At 42.2% G+C, this 21,713-nt stretch overlaps 1 protein-coding gene across 1 annotated transcript; it reads left to right on the forward strand.

The window, feature by feature from the left end:
* The first annotated feature begins 144 nt into the window (after window positions 1-144).
* Window positions 145-20,841, forward strand: pi4k2a (phosphatidylinositol 4-kinase type 2 alpha). Its single transcript, NM_001276683.1, is given in 9 exon segments — window positions 145-614; window positions 9,225-9,425; window positions 10,463-10,594; window positions 12,320-12,473; window positions 12,677-12,738; window positions 14,641-14,737; window positions 15,740-15,873; window positions 18,201-18,260; window positions 19,889-20,841. Coding segments are annotated over 9 exon segments (1,416 nt in total). The 5' UTR covers window positions 145-200; the 3' UTR covers window positions 20,051-20,841.
* Window positions 20,842-21,713: the final 872 nt, after the last annotated feature.

Below are 21,713 nucleotides of genomic sequence, written 5' to 3' on the forward strand. Positions count from 1 at the left end.
GGCGCTGGTAACAACCTCGGTGTTTTGCTTTGCAACATACTACCCTCTGGGTGTAAGCCCCGCCTTCCATCCTCTCCATTGGCTGCCGGCTTCCGGAAGTTTGGAGAGTCCCACTTGTGAGTCAGCTGATTGTCACCTGTCCTGGGCTTGTGGTGTCCCTGACTGCTAGTCTGTCACTTGTTTCTCTCCGGTAGGGGAGAATGGATGAAACCAGCCCGTTAGTATCTCCAGACCGGGACCAGACTGATTACTCTTACCAGTCCCAGTGCTCTCCTGGAGTCCCTGTTTGCCTTAGTCCCAATGGGCGCTTCTCAGCTGTACCGGGGGTAGTAGTTCGCATACCGGGCTCGGCCACCTCTCCTATACGCGGATCGGCTGCGTCCGGACCGTCTCCGCCTGGCTCTCCGTGTGACCGGGAGAGGCAGCCTTTGCTGGAACGTTCCCAAACCCGAGGAGCGGCAGCGCAGGCCGAAAGAGAAAGAAACAAGTTTCCTGATGACCCCGAGTTTGCTGAGGTGGTGAAGAAGGCGGAGAAGGCCATCGTGAGAGATATATTGCCCGAGAGGATCTCCCAGGGCTCTAGTGGCAGCTACTTCGTGAAAAATGAGCAGGGGGTAAGTGGGAGTTAGTGGGATACAGCTATATCTTGTTTAAACATAGTTTCCTTCAGTCGTGGATTATAAACATTGGTGGTGAGAAAGTGCTGGAAGATGTTTAATAGATAGAGGACTGCAGGTTGGACATGCCTACTATCTTCAAAATTACTATCTTGGTTTGGAATCCTGGGTCTGACAGTGCGCTGTTCTTAAGCTGGCCATACACGCACCGATAATATCGTACAAAACCTCGTTTCGTACGATATTCGGTGCGTGTATGGCAAGTTGGTAAGTCGACCGATATCGCAGGAGGCTGCTGATATCGGTCGACTCACCGATCGGGCCGGTTAAAAGATTTTGATTGGGCGCCTGAGCAAAATCTGTCTTCAGGGCTGAATCGGCAGAAGGAGGTAGAAATCCTATTGTTTCTACCTTCTTATCTGCCGTTTCAGTCCTGAACGGTTAGTGGCAGATTGTACAATCTTTTGTGCGGCCGATGGTCTTGAGATGCTGCCGATCCTAACACAGCTCTGCCATTAGCTTGGGATACTGAGCTGTTATGGTTTCCTTCTTAGCTTGGGATACTGAGCTGTAATGGCTCCATCCTTAGCTTGGGATACTGAGCTGTAATGGCTCCATCCTTAGCTTGGGATACTGAGCTGTAATGGCTCCATCCTTAGCTTGGGATACTGGGCTGTAATGGCTCCATCCTTAGCTTGGGATACTGAGCTGTAATGGCTCCATCCTTAGCTTGGGATACTGAGCTGTAATGGCTCCATCCTTAGCTTGGGATACTGAGCTGTAATGGCTCCATCCTTAGCTTGGGATACTGAGCTGTAATGGCTCCATCCTTACCTTTGGATACTGAGCTGTAATGGCTTTATCCTTAGCTTGGGATACTAAGCTGTAATGGCTCCATCCTTAGCTTGGGATACTGAGCTGTAATGGCTCCATCCTTAGCTTGGGATACTGAGCTGTCATGGCTCCATCCTTAGCTTGGGATACTGAGCTGTAATGGCTCCATCCTTAACTTGGGATTCTGAGCTGTCATGACTCCATCCTTATCTTGGGATACTGAGCTGTAATGGTTCAATCCTTAGCTTGGGATACTGAGCTGTAATGGTTCAATCCTTAGCTTGGGATACTGAGCTGTAATGGCTCCATCCTTAGCTTGGGATACTGAGCTGTAATGGCTCCATCCTTAGCTTGGGATACTGAGCTGTAATGGCTCCATCCTTAGCTTGGGATTGCTGAGCTGCCATGGCTCCATCCTTAACTTGGGATTGCTGAGATTTCATGGCTCCATCCTTAACTTGGGATACTGAGCTGTCATGGCTCTATCCTTAACTTGGGATTCTGAGCTGTCATGGCTCCATCCTCAGCTTGGGACAGTGAGCTGTCATGGTGGCTCCATCCTTAACTTGCGGAGCTGTCATGCCTCCATATTTAACTTGGGATTCTGAGCTGTCACGGCTCCATACTTAGATTGAGATGCTGAGATTTCATGGCTCCATCCTTAGCTTGGGATGCTGAGCTGTCATGGTTCCGTCTTAGCTTGGGTTGGGACGCTGAGCTGTTATGGCTCCATCTTAGCTTGGGATGCAGAGCTGTCATGGCTCCAACTTAGCTTGGGATGCAGAGCTGTCATGGCTCCATCTTAGCTTGGGATGCTGAGCTGTCATGGCTACATCTGTAGCTTGGGATACTGAGATTTCATGGCTCTTTCCTTAGCTTGGGATGCTTAGCTGCCATGGCTAAATTCTTAGCTTGGATGCTGCTGAGTGTGATACTGCTCCACATTCAGTTCTTGAGCCTTAGGCTCAGCAGAAGGATATACCTATCTGTCTATCCTAATTTTGTGGGGGTGCTGCTGCTCCTGAGCCTGTCATGCCACCTTGCTTAACTCAAGTTTCTGCTGAGCCTCTCAGGGGTCCACCTTTAAAATACTTTCATGGGTATTTTTTTAAAAGAAAAAAAAAACACAGTTAATAGAGCTTCTCCAGCAAAATACTGCATTGAAATCCATTTTTTATATTTAATTTAAAAATTTCACAATGGACTAGCAGTGTTGCTAGTTGGATGCTGCTTAGCTTAATGCATCTCGTTTCTCAGTATGGGTTGCTGCAGTGAATAATAGAGCTTGCTCTTATGACAGTGTGGGAAGCTGCTGAGCATAATGCAACTCATTACTCAGTGTGGGATTCTGCTCAAGTCTAACACAGACTTCCTCATGTAGGGATGAGGAAGGCTAGGCTGTATGCTATTCCTTTAATTAAGGTGAAGAGAGTCAGGAAGCAGTTCTAAGCTCCAAATTATACTTTATTGCATGTGTTTATCACTGTATGTTTTGGAACAAATTGCCCTTTTACACACTCAAGAGTACAGCAAATGCTAATACAGGCGCACAGAAGAGAAAAATGATGGAAAATATTCTAATAAGGTTGACCATACTGGCTCATTGAATGTATTTGTTGTATGCACTTACATTAGCTGTTGGCCCTTCCTCACCTCTGGATGCTGACCCTGTTACTTTCCCTAACTGAACTTGGGTTTGCCCTTTCCTTATCTTGGAATGCTGTACTTTGCTTAGCCTCGAATTTTGAGCCTTCGTGTCCCTCGCCTACGTTGTTATTCTGAACATTACACTGTTCATTACTTAACTGGGGGTACTAAGCCCTTACTTTATGTGGCATAGAAAGCCTTACATGGTATTTTCTTTAGCTTGAGATACCGAGCCATACACTATTCCTTATCTTGGGGATATCATATATGTTGCTATATAGAGGGTATACTGTTGTAATACTTTCTGGATAACACATCAATGTTCACACAGGGATCCAGACTCACAGTGATAATACAGGGATCCTTTATTAGGAGACTAAGGTTCAAAGTGCTACTTTATTTCTCTGCATTATACTAATTACTTTTCTTTACATATGTGACATTTCTTTCATAAATGCAGTTTTGATGAAATTACAGTGTTTCACACTAGGGAACTAGGGGTAGGCAGAAGAGGCACCTGCCAATGGCGCAACAGTGGGGGGGCACCAGGCAGGTACTTCTTCTTTCACCTACCACTAGTTCCGGGCCCTTTCCCCCCCACTCCATTACCTCCGCCAGTGGCCCTGGCAACCCCGCCGCCCTTTGTGCGCTCATCGCAAGCTTGCACGGGGTGGCTAGGGGTGGGCCAAGCTGACCAGATAGCCTTGGGTGCCCGGATGGCTTGGCTTGGCACTGGTTGCAACCTTTGTTTAGCTTTGAGATAAAAAGTTGCTCATTATACAGATGACTTAGGTGTGGCCTGATAATTTCCTATAAGAAGTAAAATGTGACTTTACTTTCAGTTTTGGTTTTTGCCTTGTGCAAGAAATAACAAAAGCTATACATATATCTTACTTCTTGCCTAATGTTTTAATTTAATTATGTTGGACACAAGCCCTATTTATATACTGCCTTATTTAGATTTTATAATATAAATCAGTGTTACATTTTTAGTTTTGATTTAAAAATTGTCAATGCCAGCTTGTTATTCAGCACAATAAAAGGATGGGTCAGGGGTCTGAATACAATTGCTAGGCTCTGTGCCATTATTAAATTCTTAAATGGAATGCGGTTTCAAGAGAAGCCCTTTTATGGAGCACATTTTAATGCAAGTGATTAATGATCACAGCAAAGATTTCAGGTCATATTCGAAAAGCAGTTAAGTGTTTGACATTTTTATAATTCCACTCTTCCTACTGTGTGTTAATATTTGTCATTTTCCTAAGAACAATCAATTTGAAAACCCTCTCACTACAATGCAAAGTTAAGCAGGTTAACCAGATTTGCTTCTTTAAGGCTCATATAACTATTTCAAGTATGGGATGTATTTTTCAGAAAGCTCTAAATACAACACTGCCATGGTGTCCTGTTTAAGCAAACAAGTTTTTTGAATAACACAGCAGTTTCTTATATAAGGGCACCAGTCGTCCAAAAATACTTGCCCACACTCTGGTTGGGGAAACAATAGGGAACTCCCGGTGCAGGCAGCCATATTTAGTGGTACACATGTCCATCATGAAAGCTTTTCACAACATGCTTGTTATGTGCATGCGCACGATGTCACATGTTGTTTGTTTGTGCCACAACATGGCCGTCCGCACCAGGAGCTCCCTCCCAGTGCCAGTAGGGGTGGCCTATTGCTGGGGGCCCAACCAGAGTGCTACAGAATTTTGACAGATGCCCTTTAATGATAACTCGGCTACAATAAATATGTTGTTAATAGTATTGTAGTATCTAATATCACTTGTGCCTGTCACTGACCATGAATAGGGGGTGTGGAAGGCAGCGGATTGGCCATCATCCTGATTTTCATAAACGGGAAATGCAGTTTAAACTCAATAAAGTTTTGGGAAAAAGGGGATTGTTAGCAAATATGGCTGTAGGCGGTCTACCATGTTTTAAATTTGACCTTGAGTTGGAAAAAAAAGGAAAAAACAAAAAATCAGCAAGATAAGCAGAGTTGTCCCATATTTCTTTGGGAGTTACCAATTTTTGGCCCCTTCTCCTCAGTGTCCTGTCACCCTACAGCAGTGATTCCCAACCATTGGCTAGTGAGCAGCTTGTTGCTCACCAACCCCTTGGATGTTGCCCTCAGTGTCCTCAAACCAGGTAGTTATTTTTGAAATCTCCCTGTTAGCGGTCGACTAATCTCCCCGAAATGCTATGTCACCAGCGAAAATGTAAATCGCCGGTGGGATGGCATACGCAGCGACAATCGCGGAAGTTGCCTTGAAAGGAAACTTCCATGATTTCACTGAAATCGCGCCGCGTATGCCATCCCACCGGCGATTTATATTTTCGCTGGTGGGATGGCATTTCGGGGAGATTCGTCGCCCGCGAACAGGGAGATTGGTCGCGGGCGACTAATCTCCCTGTGTGCCAGAGCCCTTAGATTCGGGGCTTGCATGTGATGTAAGCATTCAGTAACGTTATTTGGTAGCATGTGCTCATGCACGGGTAGCCTTTAGCCACCTCAGGAGAGCATTTGTGCATGCGCAAGTGACATCAGTTCCAGCCAGCTGCAAAACTTTTTGGTTGTCCCCCAAAAGCCCTGGTGATCAAGGCATGCAGGTCTGGATGACAATTTTTGGGTTAACACTGTAGTGCATTCTAGGTTGTTCATACAGGAACACAAGGAATTGTAGACTGAGAATAATAAACTGGAAAGTAAATATCCTCTTTGTTACTGATTACATACAGCTCACATGATTATATTCAACCCTCTGATTAAAAGTGTTGTGACATTTGTGGTTTTTCGTTTTAGAATATGACTTGTGTTAGGGAATTAGATATCCAAAAGGGCAGTCACATTTTTATCTCTTTCCCAAATCATGTGGTAACTGTTTGCAACATCTGCTCAATGCAGTTCTTTTTAAGTATTTACGCAGGCCCAGACTGGCAATCTGTGGATTTGGCAAATGCCAGAGGGGCTGCTGTAAGGTGCCATAGACAGTCACTATTTAGTGGGCTGGTGGGGGGCTTTTTGGGCTTCTGTGTGACTGAAATTCCAGGGCCTAGTTTGAATTTTAGTCCAGAGTTGTACAGGTATTGGACCCGTTATCCAGAAAGCTTGGGACCTGGGGTTTTCTGGATACCAGGTCTTTCCATAATCTGGATCTCCATACCTTAAATCTGCCCCAAATCATTAAAATGTTAAAAATGTTTGTGTCCAGTAAGGATTAATTATATTGTATAAAAATTTCAAGCTATTTTAGGTCATTTTTAAAGAGAAATTTGTTAGGGTTGCTGGTCTAGAAGGACCAGCTTCTTCAGCTGCTGAACTAGTAGATGTAAAGTATGGTGGTCCAAATTCTGCAAAAGTTCTGGATAACAGGTTCCATACCTGTGCTGCTTTTATGCCCTGACTTTGATCTGTCTACAGCTTGTACAGGCAGGCATTTGGGCCTGCAGTGGAGTTCTCCTGTGTTCTGTTCTTTCTTATCATGTTCCCATTATGTTGCTTTCCACCTGTGTTCAGCGCTTACATGCACCTATGTCAGGGCAGCCCTGTAAGAAAAAATGGATTATGTTTCATCCTGTGCACCCCTGAGGTGGAACACAGGAGAACTCCACCGCAGGAGAACTCCAGGTTTAAATGCTCATCTGTACGAGCCCTAAAATCCTTTCTTTGTTTCATACTGGAATTCCAAGAAAAGTCCCCAGTCATCAAAGCCTTTATATTTAAAAGGGTACCCCTACGGACAAGAGCCTTATGCAATCTTAATGTGCACGTGCCATTGGTCCTTTAGTAGACATCTTGCATGAAACTAATAGCTATGAATCCTTCTTTTCTAAAAATTTGTGTAGCGGGGACTGGGCCAAACACAGGAACCTGACAGATTGTGATTCAGCTTTTGCTGTTCTCCAGAAAATATGCCTTTTCTGATCCTTATATTCCAGTCTAGGCCCCCTCATTTCTGGTAGTGTGTAACTCTCATACAGGAGCCTTCACCGCTGTTTGAGCTATTTCCATTTTTGTGAAGTTGCATACATTTTACATGAGCTCTGAAACTTTTCCCTTTCGGATGCCACGTTCCGCACATTCCGAGTCTTAAATTTCTATCTGGATATTTCTAACTGCACCTGATTCTCTTGTTTCACCGTGCAGCTGTTACCTATCTGTTGCTTTAGCTCGCTGATGGCACAGAGTGATATTTAAGCCGTGCATATCCTGTGTATGTGGCCAATGTGGTTTTTTTTTATAACCTTTCACTTTCCTTGCTGTACCTTGCTCAGAGAAAACAGTCTGCGCTTACCTGTGTTTCACATTTAGTGCATGGCAACCCCAACCAGCAATGACAGTAGTTTCAGTTTACAGTTCATCATTCTTCAGCTGAAGCATTTTGACTTCTAGCTCACAGAGTCTCTTTGACACATACAAACACACATTTTTTGCTTGGCGCTTTTCTAAAAGAGACTTTTATAAAAAAAAAAAAAAAAAAAAATGAATAATTTTTTTTCTAGCACAATAGCAAAAACTTGTTTTTGATGCAAGGGTTAGATTTAGTGTGATGCAGAAGATTCCTAGAAGTTTGAATTTTTCCACAGTTTTCCCTCACATTTTAGGTATGTGACAGTGAGGTGTTAGAGTTCAGAGGCAGAGTTGAGCTTTATCACCCATAGAAATCCTTACTCTCTGATGCACATTGTAACTGCAATGCACTCAATATATGATTTAGTTTAGGAGTACTCCTGAATTGTGGCATTCTTTGCAGTATTTAGCCCTATTCTGTTCAATGTTCAAAAACCAAATGGCAGCCCTTAAAGGGGCAGTATACCCACTTTTCCACATGAGTTCACTGAATAGGGTTTGCACTGGACATATGTTTTGTCTGTTGTTTTAAGAACAAAAAAAACTATGGTTTTTGTTAATTCTTCAGACAAGCAGGACAAACAGGGAAACTGAAAGTACTGCATGTTTGGTCTTTGCAAGTTAGATCATTAGATTACTGGTGCGCAGATAAACAGAAGTCCATTATGCAGGGGATTATCTATGCTCTAGAAATCTTATTACCTACCTCCAAGGAACAAACATGGAGTAGTTTAAGTTCCCTGTTTGCCCTGTTTATGTCAAGAAAAAACAAATCATTGATTTTTTGTGATTAAAATAATAGGCAAAAAGTATGTCCCTTATGGGCCTATTTATCAGTTTTAGAGTTTGTGCATTGTAGAGTTTTTTTTCTAATTCAAATAAACTTGCATTTAACAAAACTCAAATGTTTGCCTTATTATTAATATGAAAAACTTGTTGGAATGAAAACTTTAAAATCTCGAATTAAAAATATGGCTTGACTTTGCCTAGTACAACCCATTGATTTCTACATGGACTTTTAGATGCTGAAGTTTTACATTTGTTTTTTAGCCACTGATGTCAGACTAACAGGCCTATAATTGTCAGGCTAAGAAGGAGATCCCCACATTACCTATTCCCCAGTCTCTTGACACCATGCTAAGCTTGTTTAGTATCCTTGGATGAATATCATCTGGTCCCAGACCTTTGTTTACCTTTACATGTTCAAGTCTCTTTTGAATTTCCTCCTGAGTGACACATGCATCAGTAGTTATATTCCCTATTAAAGGGAATTGAAAGAGTTGAAAGATGCATTTTTTTTCAATTGTATTGCTAATTCAAATATGTTAATATATATATATATATATATATATATATATATATAGTATGTAAAAATTCCGCACTCACAGGACTTATGAAAACAAACGCGCGCTGCAGTTTTTTTTTTTCGATGCTCAACATCTTCGGCAATTTTTCGGCAAAGTAAAACGGTACAGATTCGCTCATCACTAATTGTGGGTTATGTAGCTCCTGCATGCTGTCTGTAAGATGTGGAGAAGTTTTATAACATGTAACCTCAATGTTTAAGTTCCTCCTCCCCTGTCAGGATTTCAAATGATGCAGAAAGAGAATAACTGTTTTGCAGCTGGATTTCAGCATATAAACATGTTATTTATTCATACTTTTTGAAGGAACAGACTACAGTGAGAGGAGTTTCTGTGTTAAGTAAGGCTTAACTCCAAAAATTTTGGTTTGGAGTTTCCCTTTAAGGAACTATCCCCTTCTCTCCCATACAGGAAATCATTGCTGTCTTCAAACCCAAGAATGAGGAACCTTATGGCCAGCTTAACCCCAAGTGGACTAAGTGGCTGCAGAAGCTGTGTTGCCCATGTTGCTTTGGAAGAGACTGCCTTGTCCTCAATCAAGGATATCTGTCGGAGGCAGGAGCCAGCCTAGTTGACCAAAAATTAGAACTAAATATCGTTCCTCGAACCAAGGTAATTTGCTGTTTCTTTATAAAGATATAAAAACAAGCAAGATAATAACTAATATCAGTGTTTGTTGGAAGCTTTCCCCAGAATGATCATGCATGTTTTATCACACAAACAGATTAGATATATGACTGTACTTTGTTAATCAGGAAGAGAATAACATTTTCCTTGGAGAAGGGCACAATAGAAAGTAGATACAGTACATAGGGCTTTTTGTATTCTTCTTTATTGGTGTTTTCTACATCCTCACATTTATATAGATAAATGGGATCCAGCTAAATCAAACAGCATTTTAAAATAATTCCAGTGTAATTTCCATAGCGAATGGAAATGATAGTGTATATTCCTACAGATGCCTGCTACCCTCTGGGGTTTGATAGTATAGCTAACTACCATGCATTAGCATTACTGAGAAGTACAGTTTGCCACAGGCTCCAAGTTTTCAGTGTCCTGTTATATTGGTACAGATATGGGATATGACATCCAGAAACCTCTTAATTATGGGAAGACCATCTCCTATAGGCTCCATTTTAATCAAATTATTCTAATTTTTTAAATGATTTCCCTTTTCTCTGTAATAATAAAACAGTACCTTGATCCCAACTAAGATATAATTAATCCTTATTGGAGACAAAACAATCCTATTGGGTTTAATTAATGTTTAAATTACTTTTTAGTAGACTTAAGGTATGGAGATCCAAATAACAGAAACATCCCTTATCTTTAAAACCCCAGGTTCCAAGCATTCTGGATAATGAGTCCCATACCTGCATTACAAAAATACTTACAGCTTGAAAATGGTCTCAGCATCTAACCATCTACATCATCCTGAAAAGTCATTTTTTAGTTGGCCAGCCCCTTTAGGGTTTAATTATACCGTTGATGTTTCCCCATTTTTTAATTGCCATTAAAGGATATTGTCAGTGAGCCTGGTACATGACAAAGATTTGTAATTTTCCTTTACTAATTACTGGTAAATGTTTCACATTAATGCCGTTTCTGCCTCGAGGCCTCAGAGATTTGTGCTGCTCTATTTTCTACAGGTCGTGTTTCTTGCGAGTGAAACATTTAATTACAGTGCCATTGACAGGGTAAAATCACGAGGCAAGCGCCTGGCATTGGAGAAAGTGCCAAAAGTCGGTCAGAGATTTAATCGAATTGGATTGCCTCCCAAGGTGAGGTGCAATTGACGATGTACTGATATTTCTGAAAAGTCATATTTAAATAGCTCAGAAAACTAAACGCGAGTGATAAGGAGCATTGCTGCTGTGTAACCAAGAATACCTTTAGGGCTCTGGTACACGGGGAGATTAGTCGCCCGTGACAAAACTCCCTTGTTGCGGGTGACTAATCTCCCCCATATGACATCCCACCGGCGATTTACATTTTCGCCAGTGGGATGTCATATCGGGGAGTTTAGTCGCCCGCAACAAGGGAGATTTGTCGCGGGCGACTAAACTTCCTCGTGTGCCAGAGCCTTTAGTGACTCTAGTAGCTTACCTCTAATCTTATATATCCAGGGTCATTTTTTGCATACCCAATTTCAGAAGAGCATGTACAATACAAAACTCTCTGGAGATGTTCTGTGCTGCACTAGTCTCAAAAAAGGGGGGGGGGAAAGTGGCAGAAAACTACTCCTTGAAAGATGAGGAGGAGAGGCCCGGTAAAGGGACAATAAGATTATCTCCAGTGACTGTAAATGAACAGTTTAGTTGGGTTATACTGAGTGCCCCCCACCAGTCCAATAAATAGTAACTGTCTATGGCATTTTACAGAAGCCCCTCTGGTATTTGCAAGAACCCACAGATTGCCAGTCTGGGCCTGCCTACAAACATTCAGCTACACACCATTATCTTTTGCACTTTCTGAAGCCAAATTGAAACCAAAACTAAAGAAAAAGAGCATATGAAGATATTATCAGCATTACATGTTAGTGGCCAAGGTTCCAAACAACTTAGCTTGTATTTGTATCACTTGTAACCTTAACAACTGTAATAATGAGGCACATAATGTAGTATGTACAGACATACAAGCAGTGTTTTGCTCCTAGTCCAGTGCCACACTGGGTGGATTTTCAGCCTGCAAAAAATACTCCAACGCTCAAAAAAGCTTTAGGTTTTGCCTGCACCCAGAGCCATTGTGCCAGCCTAGGTGCAGGCACACAAAGCAGAATACTGCTATTTGTGTCTGCATTGGCCTCTGTGTGTGCTAGTCTGTAGCACCTGAAAAGTCCTAATTGATCCCAAATAGAACAAAACTTTGCCACTTATTTCATAGGCAGTCAAATGAAGGAAGGGGACAATGGTGTTAAAATCACCAAAGGAGCAGGTTGTGGTGTAACTAGATATTACCAGGCCCAAGCGCATATTTAGTAGGCCCACAATTAATTAAACCTTGAGGGAAGTGAGCTGTTTTGCACACATATAATAAAACTATAAATGGCCCCTAACTCATTCCTTTTTATTTATGCCTTTGTTCAGTATAATAATTAAACACATTATTCAGTGAGAAACACAACTAACTAACACAGGGCATTACTGCTCAGCCACTGGAAAATAATACAGGCTTGGTACTAACAGGAGGAGGTCAGTTAAAATGCAGTGGTGTTTCCAAACAGTTTGACTATTCAGGAAAGTATTTGAACAAATTGGCACCTTTTATCCATGCTTTTTTGAATAGTATTGTCCGTTTTAGGTCTATGGAGATTTACTCATCTCGGGTCAGAAATATGGCAGCTTCACATAGTTAATTTAGTATTTCATGTTTTGAAATTTGGTACCCACCTCTATTTAACATGGGAAACATTTGCATTCAGTGCGTTATGATATCCTGGTTTCGGCTGATATGAAAGCGCTCTGCCAGGTCACAGTCCACTGAAATCAGCCTTTCGTGAATTTTAGGTTGGCTCCTTCCAGTTGTTTGTAAAAGGCTACAAAGATGCAGACTATTGGCTTCGGAGATTTGAGGCTGATCCGCTTCCAGAGAATACCAACAGACAACTTCAGCTACAGTTTGAGAGATTGGTGGTTTTAGACTACATAATCCGAAATACAGGTATAAGTGTAAACAATCCTTATTTTTCTGAAGGGGGTTATTTCAGGCACAGTGGGCCTCTGTTCATCTGTTCTGTTTATCACTGGTTAACATGTTATAAATAAGTAATATATAATATGAAATGGTCTTTCTGCTGCCTGTTTAAGTGTGGTGCTATGTAGCTAAAGGATTCTAATATATTCCTGACATGTTTTCTTTTGCAGACAGAGGGAATGATAATTGGCTGATTAAGTATGACTGTCCCATGGACAGTGCAAGTGCTAGGGTGAGTTTTGTGTCACTAATAATTATGCGTGAAGAATTTCAGAAATGCAGAGATTACAAACTCAAACTTGTAAAAATGTATTCAAAAGAAACAATTTTATTTTAAAATCACAAACCTTACTTGTAACATGAACAGTATGTCACTGCATTAGGCACAAAATATATACCTTTTCATTTAGAACAGTAATTCCCAAACTTTAGGGCTATCCCCCCAGGGTTACCCTGACTGAAGGCTGGTTAGGGTGGGAATTGGGAGAGAATGCCTTTTTGCTCTACTCTAGCTCTGGAAGCCTAGTTTGAAGGTGACCACATTTCCAACCTTAGATATTCTTGGAACTATTATTAAATAACTCCGTCAACAATGTTTTCTTTTATCTGTAACTTTATTATTAGGTAGGAATGGCCTAACCAAAAAATGGATGTCAAAGGGTTCTTAAACAAAAATGGTATGAAAGCCATTGCCCTAAGACAGGGGTCATGAACCTTTTTGGCTGAGAGAGCCATAAACACCACATATTTTAAAATTAATTCCGTGAGAGCCAAACAATATGTTTGGCCGCGGATGCTTCGGGGCAAGGTAGGGTGGGTCCCAAGGATGCCAGATGCGGATGCGATGCAGAGGAGGGCGTGGCCTGCGTTCGGCGGATAGAAGACGTGTTCTAAGGCTTAGAACACGTCTTCTATCCGCCGAGCGCAGGGGCAAGGTAGGGTGGGTGCCAAGGATGCCGGATGTGGATGCGATGCGGAGGAGGGCGTAGAACACGTCTTCTATCTGCCGAGCGCAGGACACGCCCCCCATTATTTTTTTTTTCATTAAAGATTTGGCAGCGAGCCAGATGCAGCCATCAAAAGAGCCACATTTGGCTCCTGAGCCATAGGTTCCCTACCCCTGCCCTAAGATATACAAAGATATACCTTATTTGAAAGAAAGGTTGAAATTACTGAACATGTGTGTTTTTTTATCCTCAGTAGCGGTGAGTGGGTCAGTTACTTTATGATCGTATTTCAATTCCCACCTCTTGACTCATATATGGGGAATTACAAGCACTATTACATTATCAAACAGGAGGGGCTATGATTGAAGTTTGTGAAACAAGCATCTGGGGCTTACTGTTCTGTCCCACAGGTTAGGCTTGGTTTGGTCAACCCACTCATCACTTCTCCTCAGCTTATACTATGTTGCTATTTAAGTACGAGGGTATAAGTTTATTGTCAGTACAGTGTATCCTCCCCTCTATTTTTCATCTGTTGTGCTCTTGGGAAAGGCTCCCATATCTCTTTTTATGGTAAAGCCTATAATCCAGGCATCTATGGAGCAACATCTCCAACAACAATAAATAGATAGTGCAGGTTGTGTCCTTGAAGAAAAGCTTCAGCCCAGCACTCAACATGCAAACTCCTGCAAGTCTTATTGCGAATATGCAGAGAAGGGATGCCCTGTGCTTCTGATTGGCAGACTATGTATCAAGTATTGTGTATGCAAATAAAAATTTGAGGTGTGTTCTAATTTTATTTTTATGTAACACACACACACACTTTTCTAGTACATTTCAGACTCCATATGCTTAATGTTCAGTTAGCTAAAGCAAAAAGACAGGTGTTCTATTTTGGGATTGGGCCGAACCCCAAATCCTTTGTGAAAGATATGTCCAAATACTGAACCAAATCCAATTCCTAACTTGCATGTGCAAGTTTAGCTATGGAAGGGTTAGAGAGAAAAATGTTCAACTTCTGTGTTCATGTGACAAAAACTCACGTGATTTTAAGGATTCAGATTCGGTTCAGCCAGGCAATACGATTTGCCCGAATCCTGCTGAAAAAGGCAGAATCCTGAACCGAATCCTGGAATTTGTGCGTCGCTAGTTTTTAAACAACAGCTCATTAATGTGCGTATTTTCCTTAGGATGACTGGGTCATGGTAAAAGAGCCAGTGATTAAGATTGCTGCTATTGACAATGGTTTAGCTTTCCCGCTTAAGCATCCTGACTCCTGGAGAGCCTGTGAGTATCAGTACCATGCACAATGTGACGCTTATTTCATGTGCAATGAATGTTGTTTCAGATTAACAGATTTTTCATTACATTTCCATACATATATACATAGCCCATTGTAAGATAAAGCACATTTGGTCTCTTGCTCAATGCAGACTTGGATGTAAGTCAGATCTGATATGTCTGATTGTAAACTGTAAAATTATAAATAGGGATGCACCGAATCCTGAATTTGGTTTTGGCCGAATCCATGGTCCCGGCCAAACCGAATCCAAATTAGCATAAATTAGCATATGCTAATTAGCATTCAGAAGGGTTAAATGGTAGGGGGGAAAAAAATTTCACCAATATTTAACCCTCCCCGATCATAATTAGCATATGCTAAATAGGATTGGGATTCGGGATTTGGCAGAACCCGTCAGGGTGGGTTTGGGGGTTCGGCCGAACCAAAAAAAGTGGGTTCAGTGCATCCCTAATTATAAATATTATGATTTACAAATATGCTTGTTTATGCCTTGATTCTAAACAGCAGTTGGCTGACATGTAAGTGCACTGTATATGGTTCCAGGCAATTGTCATTCAAATAAGTGAAGGGGTGAATCAGAGTTTTGTGTGGTTACCTGAATGCTCGAATTGGCCCTATCAGTCTGCTAAGTTTGCTTACTTTTAATTTAATTATCTTACTTTAGTTTAATTGTCTCAGCAACTCACCATTCAACTTATAATGTAACTTTTGATAACTGGATGTGCTATGTGAAGTCACTTTTTCAACCAAAAATATCCAGTTGTATATACACAATTTAAATCATGTTGGCTACCGCAGAAATGGCACTCTGCCAGGAAGCTCCATTCGAGTATTTTGATATGTAAGAAGTGGCTCTGGAGCTATAGATCAATGTGCTTAGTTGTTATCTGTGTGTGAGTAATAGTTATTACTTACCCATAACCTTGAAATTGTCTCCAGCTGTTTTGACATGTTCATTTACAATATTGCCTATTTCTTCTGTTTAGATCCGTTTTACTGGGCATGGTTACCACAAGCCAAAATTCAATTTTCCCAAGAAATCAAAGATCTTATTCTTCCAAAGATTTCAGATCCAAATTTTGTAAAAGATTTGGAGGAAGATCTGTACGAGCTGTTTAAGGTTTGTCATACTGAAGAATCTGTCATTTTCTCTGGTCAAATTTATAATACAAAAAGTAGACCCTCACCATTAACTCAGTCAAAGGGGAACTCCAGCTTCCAAAGTCCTGGCAGGGGAGGAGGGACTAAAACATTGATGTTACAAATTATAACAACTTCTTACAGACAGCATGCAGGAACTACATAACCCACAATGCATTGCACTGCAATGTTCCTTTTCTTTTTGACATCACGTGTGCAGGGAATTGTGGGGTTTGGAGGACGCAGGCTGAAGGGAGACTGAGAGCAGTCAACTACTGTAACATTTTTTTTTGAGTCTCAAAGTAGCCAGCCATATCAGCAGGGAAACAATGGCCAGGCTTAGGTAACTGTTCCAAACCATATTATTATATTAAAAATCATTAAAAAAGGCTGCATATTTTCAATTTATGTATATTGCAAGGTTGCGTTTACTTTTCAGAAAGCTTATGTTGGGTTTGGGTGAAGTTCCCCTTTAAGAAATGTTCCATACCTTGTATTTAGTTAGTGTGCAGGTAACAGCAGTAGCTTGCCCCACCTCTCCCTCCAGTTTGACTACACACTTCACAATGTATGTTAAATAGATTTAGAAATCCATAATCCAAGGCCATATTTATCAGTTCTTGTACATTGTCTGGCAGTCACCTTTATATTGGCATAAGAGAAAAGGTATAAAGTGATACTGACATCTATGGGATAAATTATTGAATTCTCCTTGAAGAAGCAAATTTCGATTTGCCCTTGATTCTTCTAAAAACTGATGTGAACATTTATTCTACAACTGGTATGTATATTATCAGTTTGCAGCCACAGGTTATGTCCCTTCTCTACACATTAGGGGCCATTTGCTGATAACAAGGCAGGATGCAAAGTGCAAAAACTGGAAACAGGGGCAGTGTGCCATGTTTTTGCACTTTGGAGCCTGCACTCCAAATTAATTGGCACCGGTCTCTTCTCTCCAAAATGTTGTATTCTAAAGTAGTAGCAACTCAAGTGGCATTAAGGGCTTTGGCACACGAGGAGATTTGTCGCCGGCGATTTTTAAAAGAGCGATTTGGCGACAAGACGAGCGACAAGACGCCAATGCTAAATCAATGGAAATCACCAGCGTCAAAACATACGAGGCTACTTCAAATCGCCTGCTGTTTCAAATCGCACACAGACCCTTTTCTGAGCGACTTGAGTAAACATGAGGGGGGGTTAACTGAGTGTACCATGGGTAGCAGATCGCCTGGAGCTCAACTCGCATGAAATCTCTTCGTGGGTATTGTCGTGGCGACTTGTCGCCAAAGCGCCAGGGGGAAAGAACGCAGGCAACAAATCTCCTCGTGTGCCAGAGCCCTTAGACAGGATAGGGAGCATCTATTCTGCATGAAACAATGCCCCTGCACTTGTGGCAGGGCCAGTTGCAAATGACCCATATTGTCTGTGACCTAAAACTCACTGGAGAAGAGAAAACAATGATTTTGATGTTTAGTAGGTATATTTGCACTGCTCAAAGGTATGCTGCTATTTGAGATAATAGGAAAACTGCCACTGTTTTTCTTTTCTCTAAATGTATCTGCTTGGTCTAAGTGCTACTGGGATGAACCTGTGGCTTAAAGGAACAGTAACACCAAAAATGAAAGTGTTTTAAAGTAATTAAAATATAATTTACTGTTGCCCTGCACTGGTAAAACTGGTGTGTTTGCTACAGAAATGCTACTATAGTTTATATAAATAAGCTAATGTGTAGCCTATAGGCAGCCATTCAAGCTGGAAAAAATGAGAAAAGGCACGTTATATAGCACATAACAGATTAGACACCATTGTATTCTACAGGGTTTATTTGTTAGCTGCTATGTAACCTGTGCCTTTTCTCCTTTTGAGGGCTCTTGCAAACGGGGAGATTAGTCGCCCGCGACAAATCTCCCTTGTCGCCAGCGACTAATCTCCCCGAAATTCCATCCCACCGGTGAAAATGTAAATTGCTGGTGGGATGGCATACGCGGCGCCGCGTTTTCCCCAAAGTCGCAGGAGGTTTCCTCTAAAGGCAAACACACAACTTCTGAAGCAAACACACAACTTTTACCAGTGCAGTACATTATAGTTTAATTTCTTCAATACATTTTACATTTTTGGTGTTACTGTTCCTTTAATGGCTGGGGCAAAACTTCCAATGCAACACTGCACAGAGACTTTTGTAGTTTTATTAGTTGTGGCTGTAACAACAAAAGAAAAAACAAACAGTTCTGTTTGTTCCACTCATTCTTTCTCCTTCTCTCAAATTACAGTTGTTAACTAATATGCCTCTTGTTTATTTTCCTTTAGAGAGATCCTGGATTTGACAGAGGACAGTTTCGCAAACAGATAGCAGTTATGAGAGGGCAGGTAAGTTATTTCTTTATGTTTCCGGTTACCTTCTAGCTTAACTTTTCAGAACATATCTGTTTCTATTTAAACTGGTTTGCCAAACAAGTGGATATGACCTGATATGCCCACCTTCAGCTGGGCAGCACTGGGCTGATGCAATCTTTTGGCCCTCAGGACAAGGATCAGATTTTAATGGCTACTAATGCAGGCCTTTGGAAGAGGACTGCATCAACGTGCTGATTCGGTCCTTGTCCCAGTGGGAAAATCAAACCTGCGTATATCAGTCAGGCAAGCCTGTAGCCTTACACATGGGCCAAGAAAAGCTGATGACTCTGTCCAGAAGGACCGATTTGGCAGCTGTGCACGGCCACCTTAAGTCTAGTTGCTTGTATCACATGTAATCAAACAGATGATAACATATGCCAGTGCTGTCCGACTTCTGTGGTATCGTGCGCCGAAATGTTTGTGGGCTATATGGTGGAGGGCCGATAATAGGGCAAGCAGAGTATGGCACACACAGGCAGCATAGGGAAGGCAGAGTATGGCACACAGGCAGGGTAGAGCAGGCAGAGTATGGCACACACAGGCAGCATAGGGAAGGCAGAGTATGGCACACAGGCAGGGTAGAGCAGACAAAGTATGGCACACACAGGCAGCATAGGGAAGGCAGAGTATGGCACAAAGGCAGGGTAGAGCAGGCCGAGTATGGCATATACAGGGAGCATATAGCAGGCAGAATATGGCACACACAGGTAACATAGGGCAGGCAGAGTATAGCACACACAGGCAGCATAGGGAAGGCAGAGTATGGCACACAGGCAGGGTAGAGCAGGCAGAGTATGGCACACACAGGCAGCATAGGGAAGGCAGAGTATGGCACACAGGCAGGGTAGAGCAGGCAAAGTATGGCACACACAGGCAGCATAGGGAAGGCAGAGTATGGCACACAGGCAGGGTAGAGCAGGCAGAGTATGGCACACACAGGCAGCATAGGGAAGGCAGAGTATGGCACACAGGCAGGGTAGAGCAGGCAAAGTATGGCACACACAGGCAGCATAGGGAAGGCAGAGTATGGCACAAAGGCAGGGTAGAGCAGGCCGAGTATGGCATATACAGGGAGCATATAGCAGGCAGAATATGGCACACACAGGTAACATAGGGCAGGCAGAGTATGGCACACACAGGCAGCATAGGGAAGGCAGAGTATGGCACACAGGCAGGGTAGAGCAGGCAGAGTATGGCACACACAGGCAGCATAGGGAAGGCAGAGTATGGCACACAGGCAGGGTAGAGCAGGCAAAGTATGGCACACACAGGCAGCATAGGGAAGGCAGAGTATGGCACAAAGGCAGGGTAGAGCAGGCCGAGTATGGCATATACAGGGAGCATATAGCAGGCAGAATATGGCACACACAGGTAACATAGGGCAGGCAGAGTATAGCACACACAGGCAGCATAGGTCAGGCAGTTCATACAGTGACACAATGCTGACACTGCTCCTACAGTCTGTCTGAGGTGTGAACAGGTGATTAATGTGGGCCGTACAGTCTGATCCTGAGTGACCATAAGGATTGCACATATGTATGAAAAAATTTAATGTGCTAGTTGTTTGTCAATGCTCTAACCTGATGCCTCCTCCTATCCAGATCCTTAACCTGACACAGGCTCTGAAGGATGGGAAGAGTCCTTTGCAGCTGGTCCAGACCCCGCCAGTCATAGTAGAAACTGCACGGTCGCATCAAAAAAGCACCAGTGAATCTTACACACAGAGCTTCCAGAGCAGAAAGCCCTTCTTTTCCTGGTGGTAGTTAAATGAACAAAAAGATATGTGACAAATTTAAGGACAAAAAAAAAAAAACTTTCAATGCAGGACTGTAATGAAAAACGCTGGTCGAAACCAAGAACTGATAGTGTTCACAATGAACTTTGTGATACTTTGGGCTGGTTGTGCACTGACGTACTTCCTTGGAATGTATAACCAGATATAGGAAGCTGCCCATCACAGACCAGTGTGCACTTAAAGAAACATTCCAAGTGCATGCATGTGGCATTAGAGAAACACTATGGAACTGTTGGGCAATCACTGATTTAGTGACTTAAAACCACTAACAAAGCTTTCTAAGGTAAGTTTAGAGGCATGTAACTAATACAGGCCTACTTCTTACATAGAATTCACCACTGCATACACCTCAGTATTTATCCTATCCTTACTGCAAGCTAAACAAAACCTGCACTCAGACTACTAGCACATATTCTGATTCCTGCCAACTGTTCCATTAAACATGTACAACAATACCCAGATGTACAAAAGCCTAGCCATGCACGCTAGCCTAGAACTATTACAGAGGTTGCTACGAGTGCATGTACTACCTTATTCAGGGTACTGTATCTGGGTTGAATCTACTGACAACTGAAGCCTGGAAATGCGTATCGTAAGTAACTGCATGCACTATTTCCAGTGCAAGGAAGCCAGCAATGTGATATACTGCATTGTGTTCTGTTTACAGGCTTATGTGGAGAATGCATACATACTTAGATCTGCTCATTGTCCACTTGCTTGTACCCAAAATAAATAACCCTCAGTGAGGGTTCAATCCTAGTTTTTGTTGTTATTGTTTCCTCGGTGATGTGTGGCAACTATAAACAAAACTTCTGATGTGCCAGAGAGGTCTAGAAAGGGCACACTTATACCAAAGGGGTATAGCAAGGTCTGTGTATAACGTTTTGGTAATATGAAAACTATTTTAGCTGTTGTGCATGTTCCTTTAGGCGTATTATACTCTTACCAGTTATCTGGATCTGTCATATTTGTGAGAAATATTATGTACACTAAAGTATGGCTGAAGGTTTTAGGTTGCTAATAATCAAATAGCATAGGAGAAGGCAGGTTTGTATTAGTCAGGCCAAGGGCAGAGACAGGTGGGCCAGGATATTGTTTCTGTTTTGTGCTGTTTTTGAAGGACCAGGTCAGAATCCTTGATCACAAGCAGTATGAAATCTATATAAAAGGCTTTTGCATAATTCACAAATATCAATAAAAAAGTGATGTTATTAATTTTATATGGGTGTGTAAAAGTTAATGGCTTAGTAACTAGCACCCTCTGCCTTACAGCCCTGGGGTTCTGAGTTCTATTCCAGCTTTTCTCCCCTTTGTCTTTGTTGGTTTGCTCTGGGTATTCTTGTTTATTCTCACACTCCAAAAACATACAGGTAAGTTAACTGCCCCCTGAGGGTTGGACTGAGGGGATGAGGCACCAAGAAAAAACACAGTGGGCTCTTGCCCTGCAGACTCAGACCTGATCCCCACTGATCTCCCTCCCCCCAAGGGCGATTGTAGCTTAAATACCTCCTGAGGCAGCTTTGGTGATGCCCCTCTGCGCTTACTTTTACAGTACCGGAGAGGATCTAGGGGGGCACATTGCTAGTGCAGGGAGCGCAGTTGTGCTCCCTGTACTAGAAGAGACAAATTTC

Source organism: Xenopus tropicalis, chromosome 7 (genome assembly GCF_000004195.4).
Source record: "Xenopus tropicalis strain Nigerian chromosome 7, UCB_Xtro_10.0, whole genome shotgun sequence".
In the NCBI taxonomy this organism is placed as follows: domain Eukaryota; kingdom Metazoa; phylum Chordata; class Amphibia; order Anura; family Pipidae; genus Xenopus; species Xenopus tropicalis.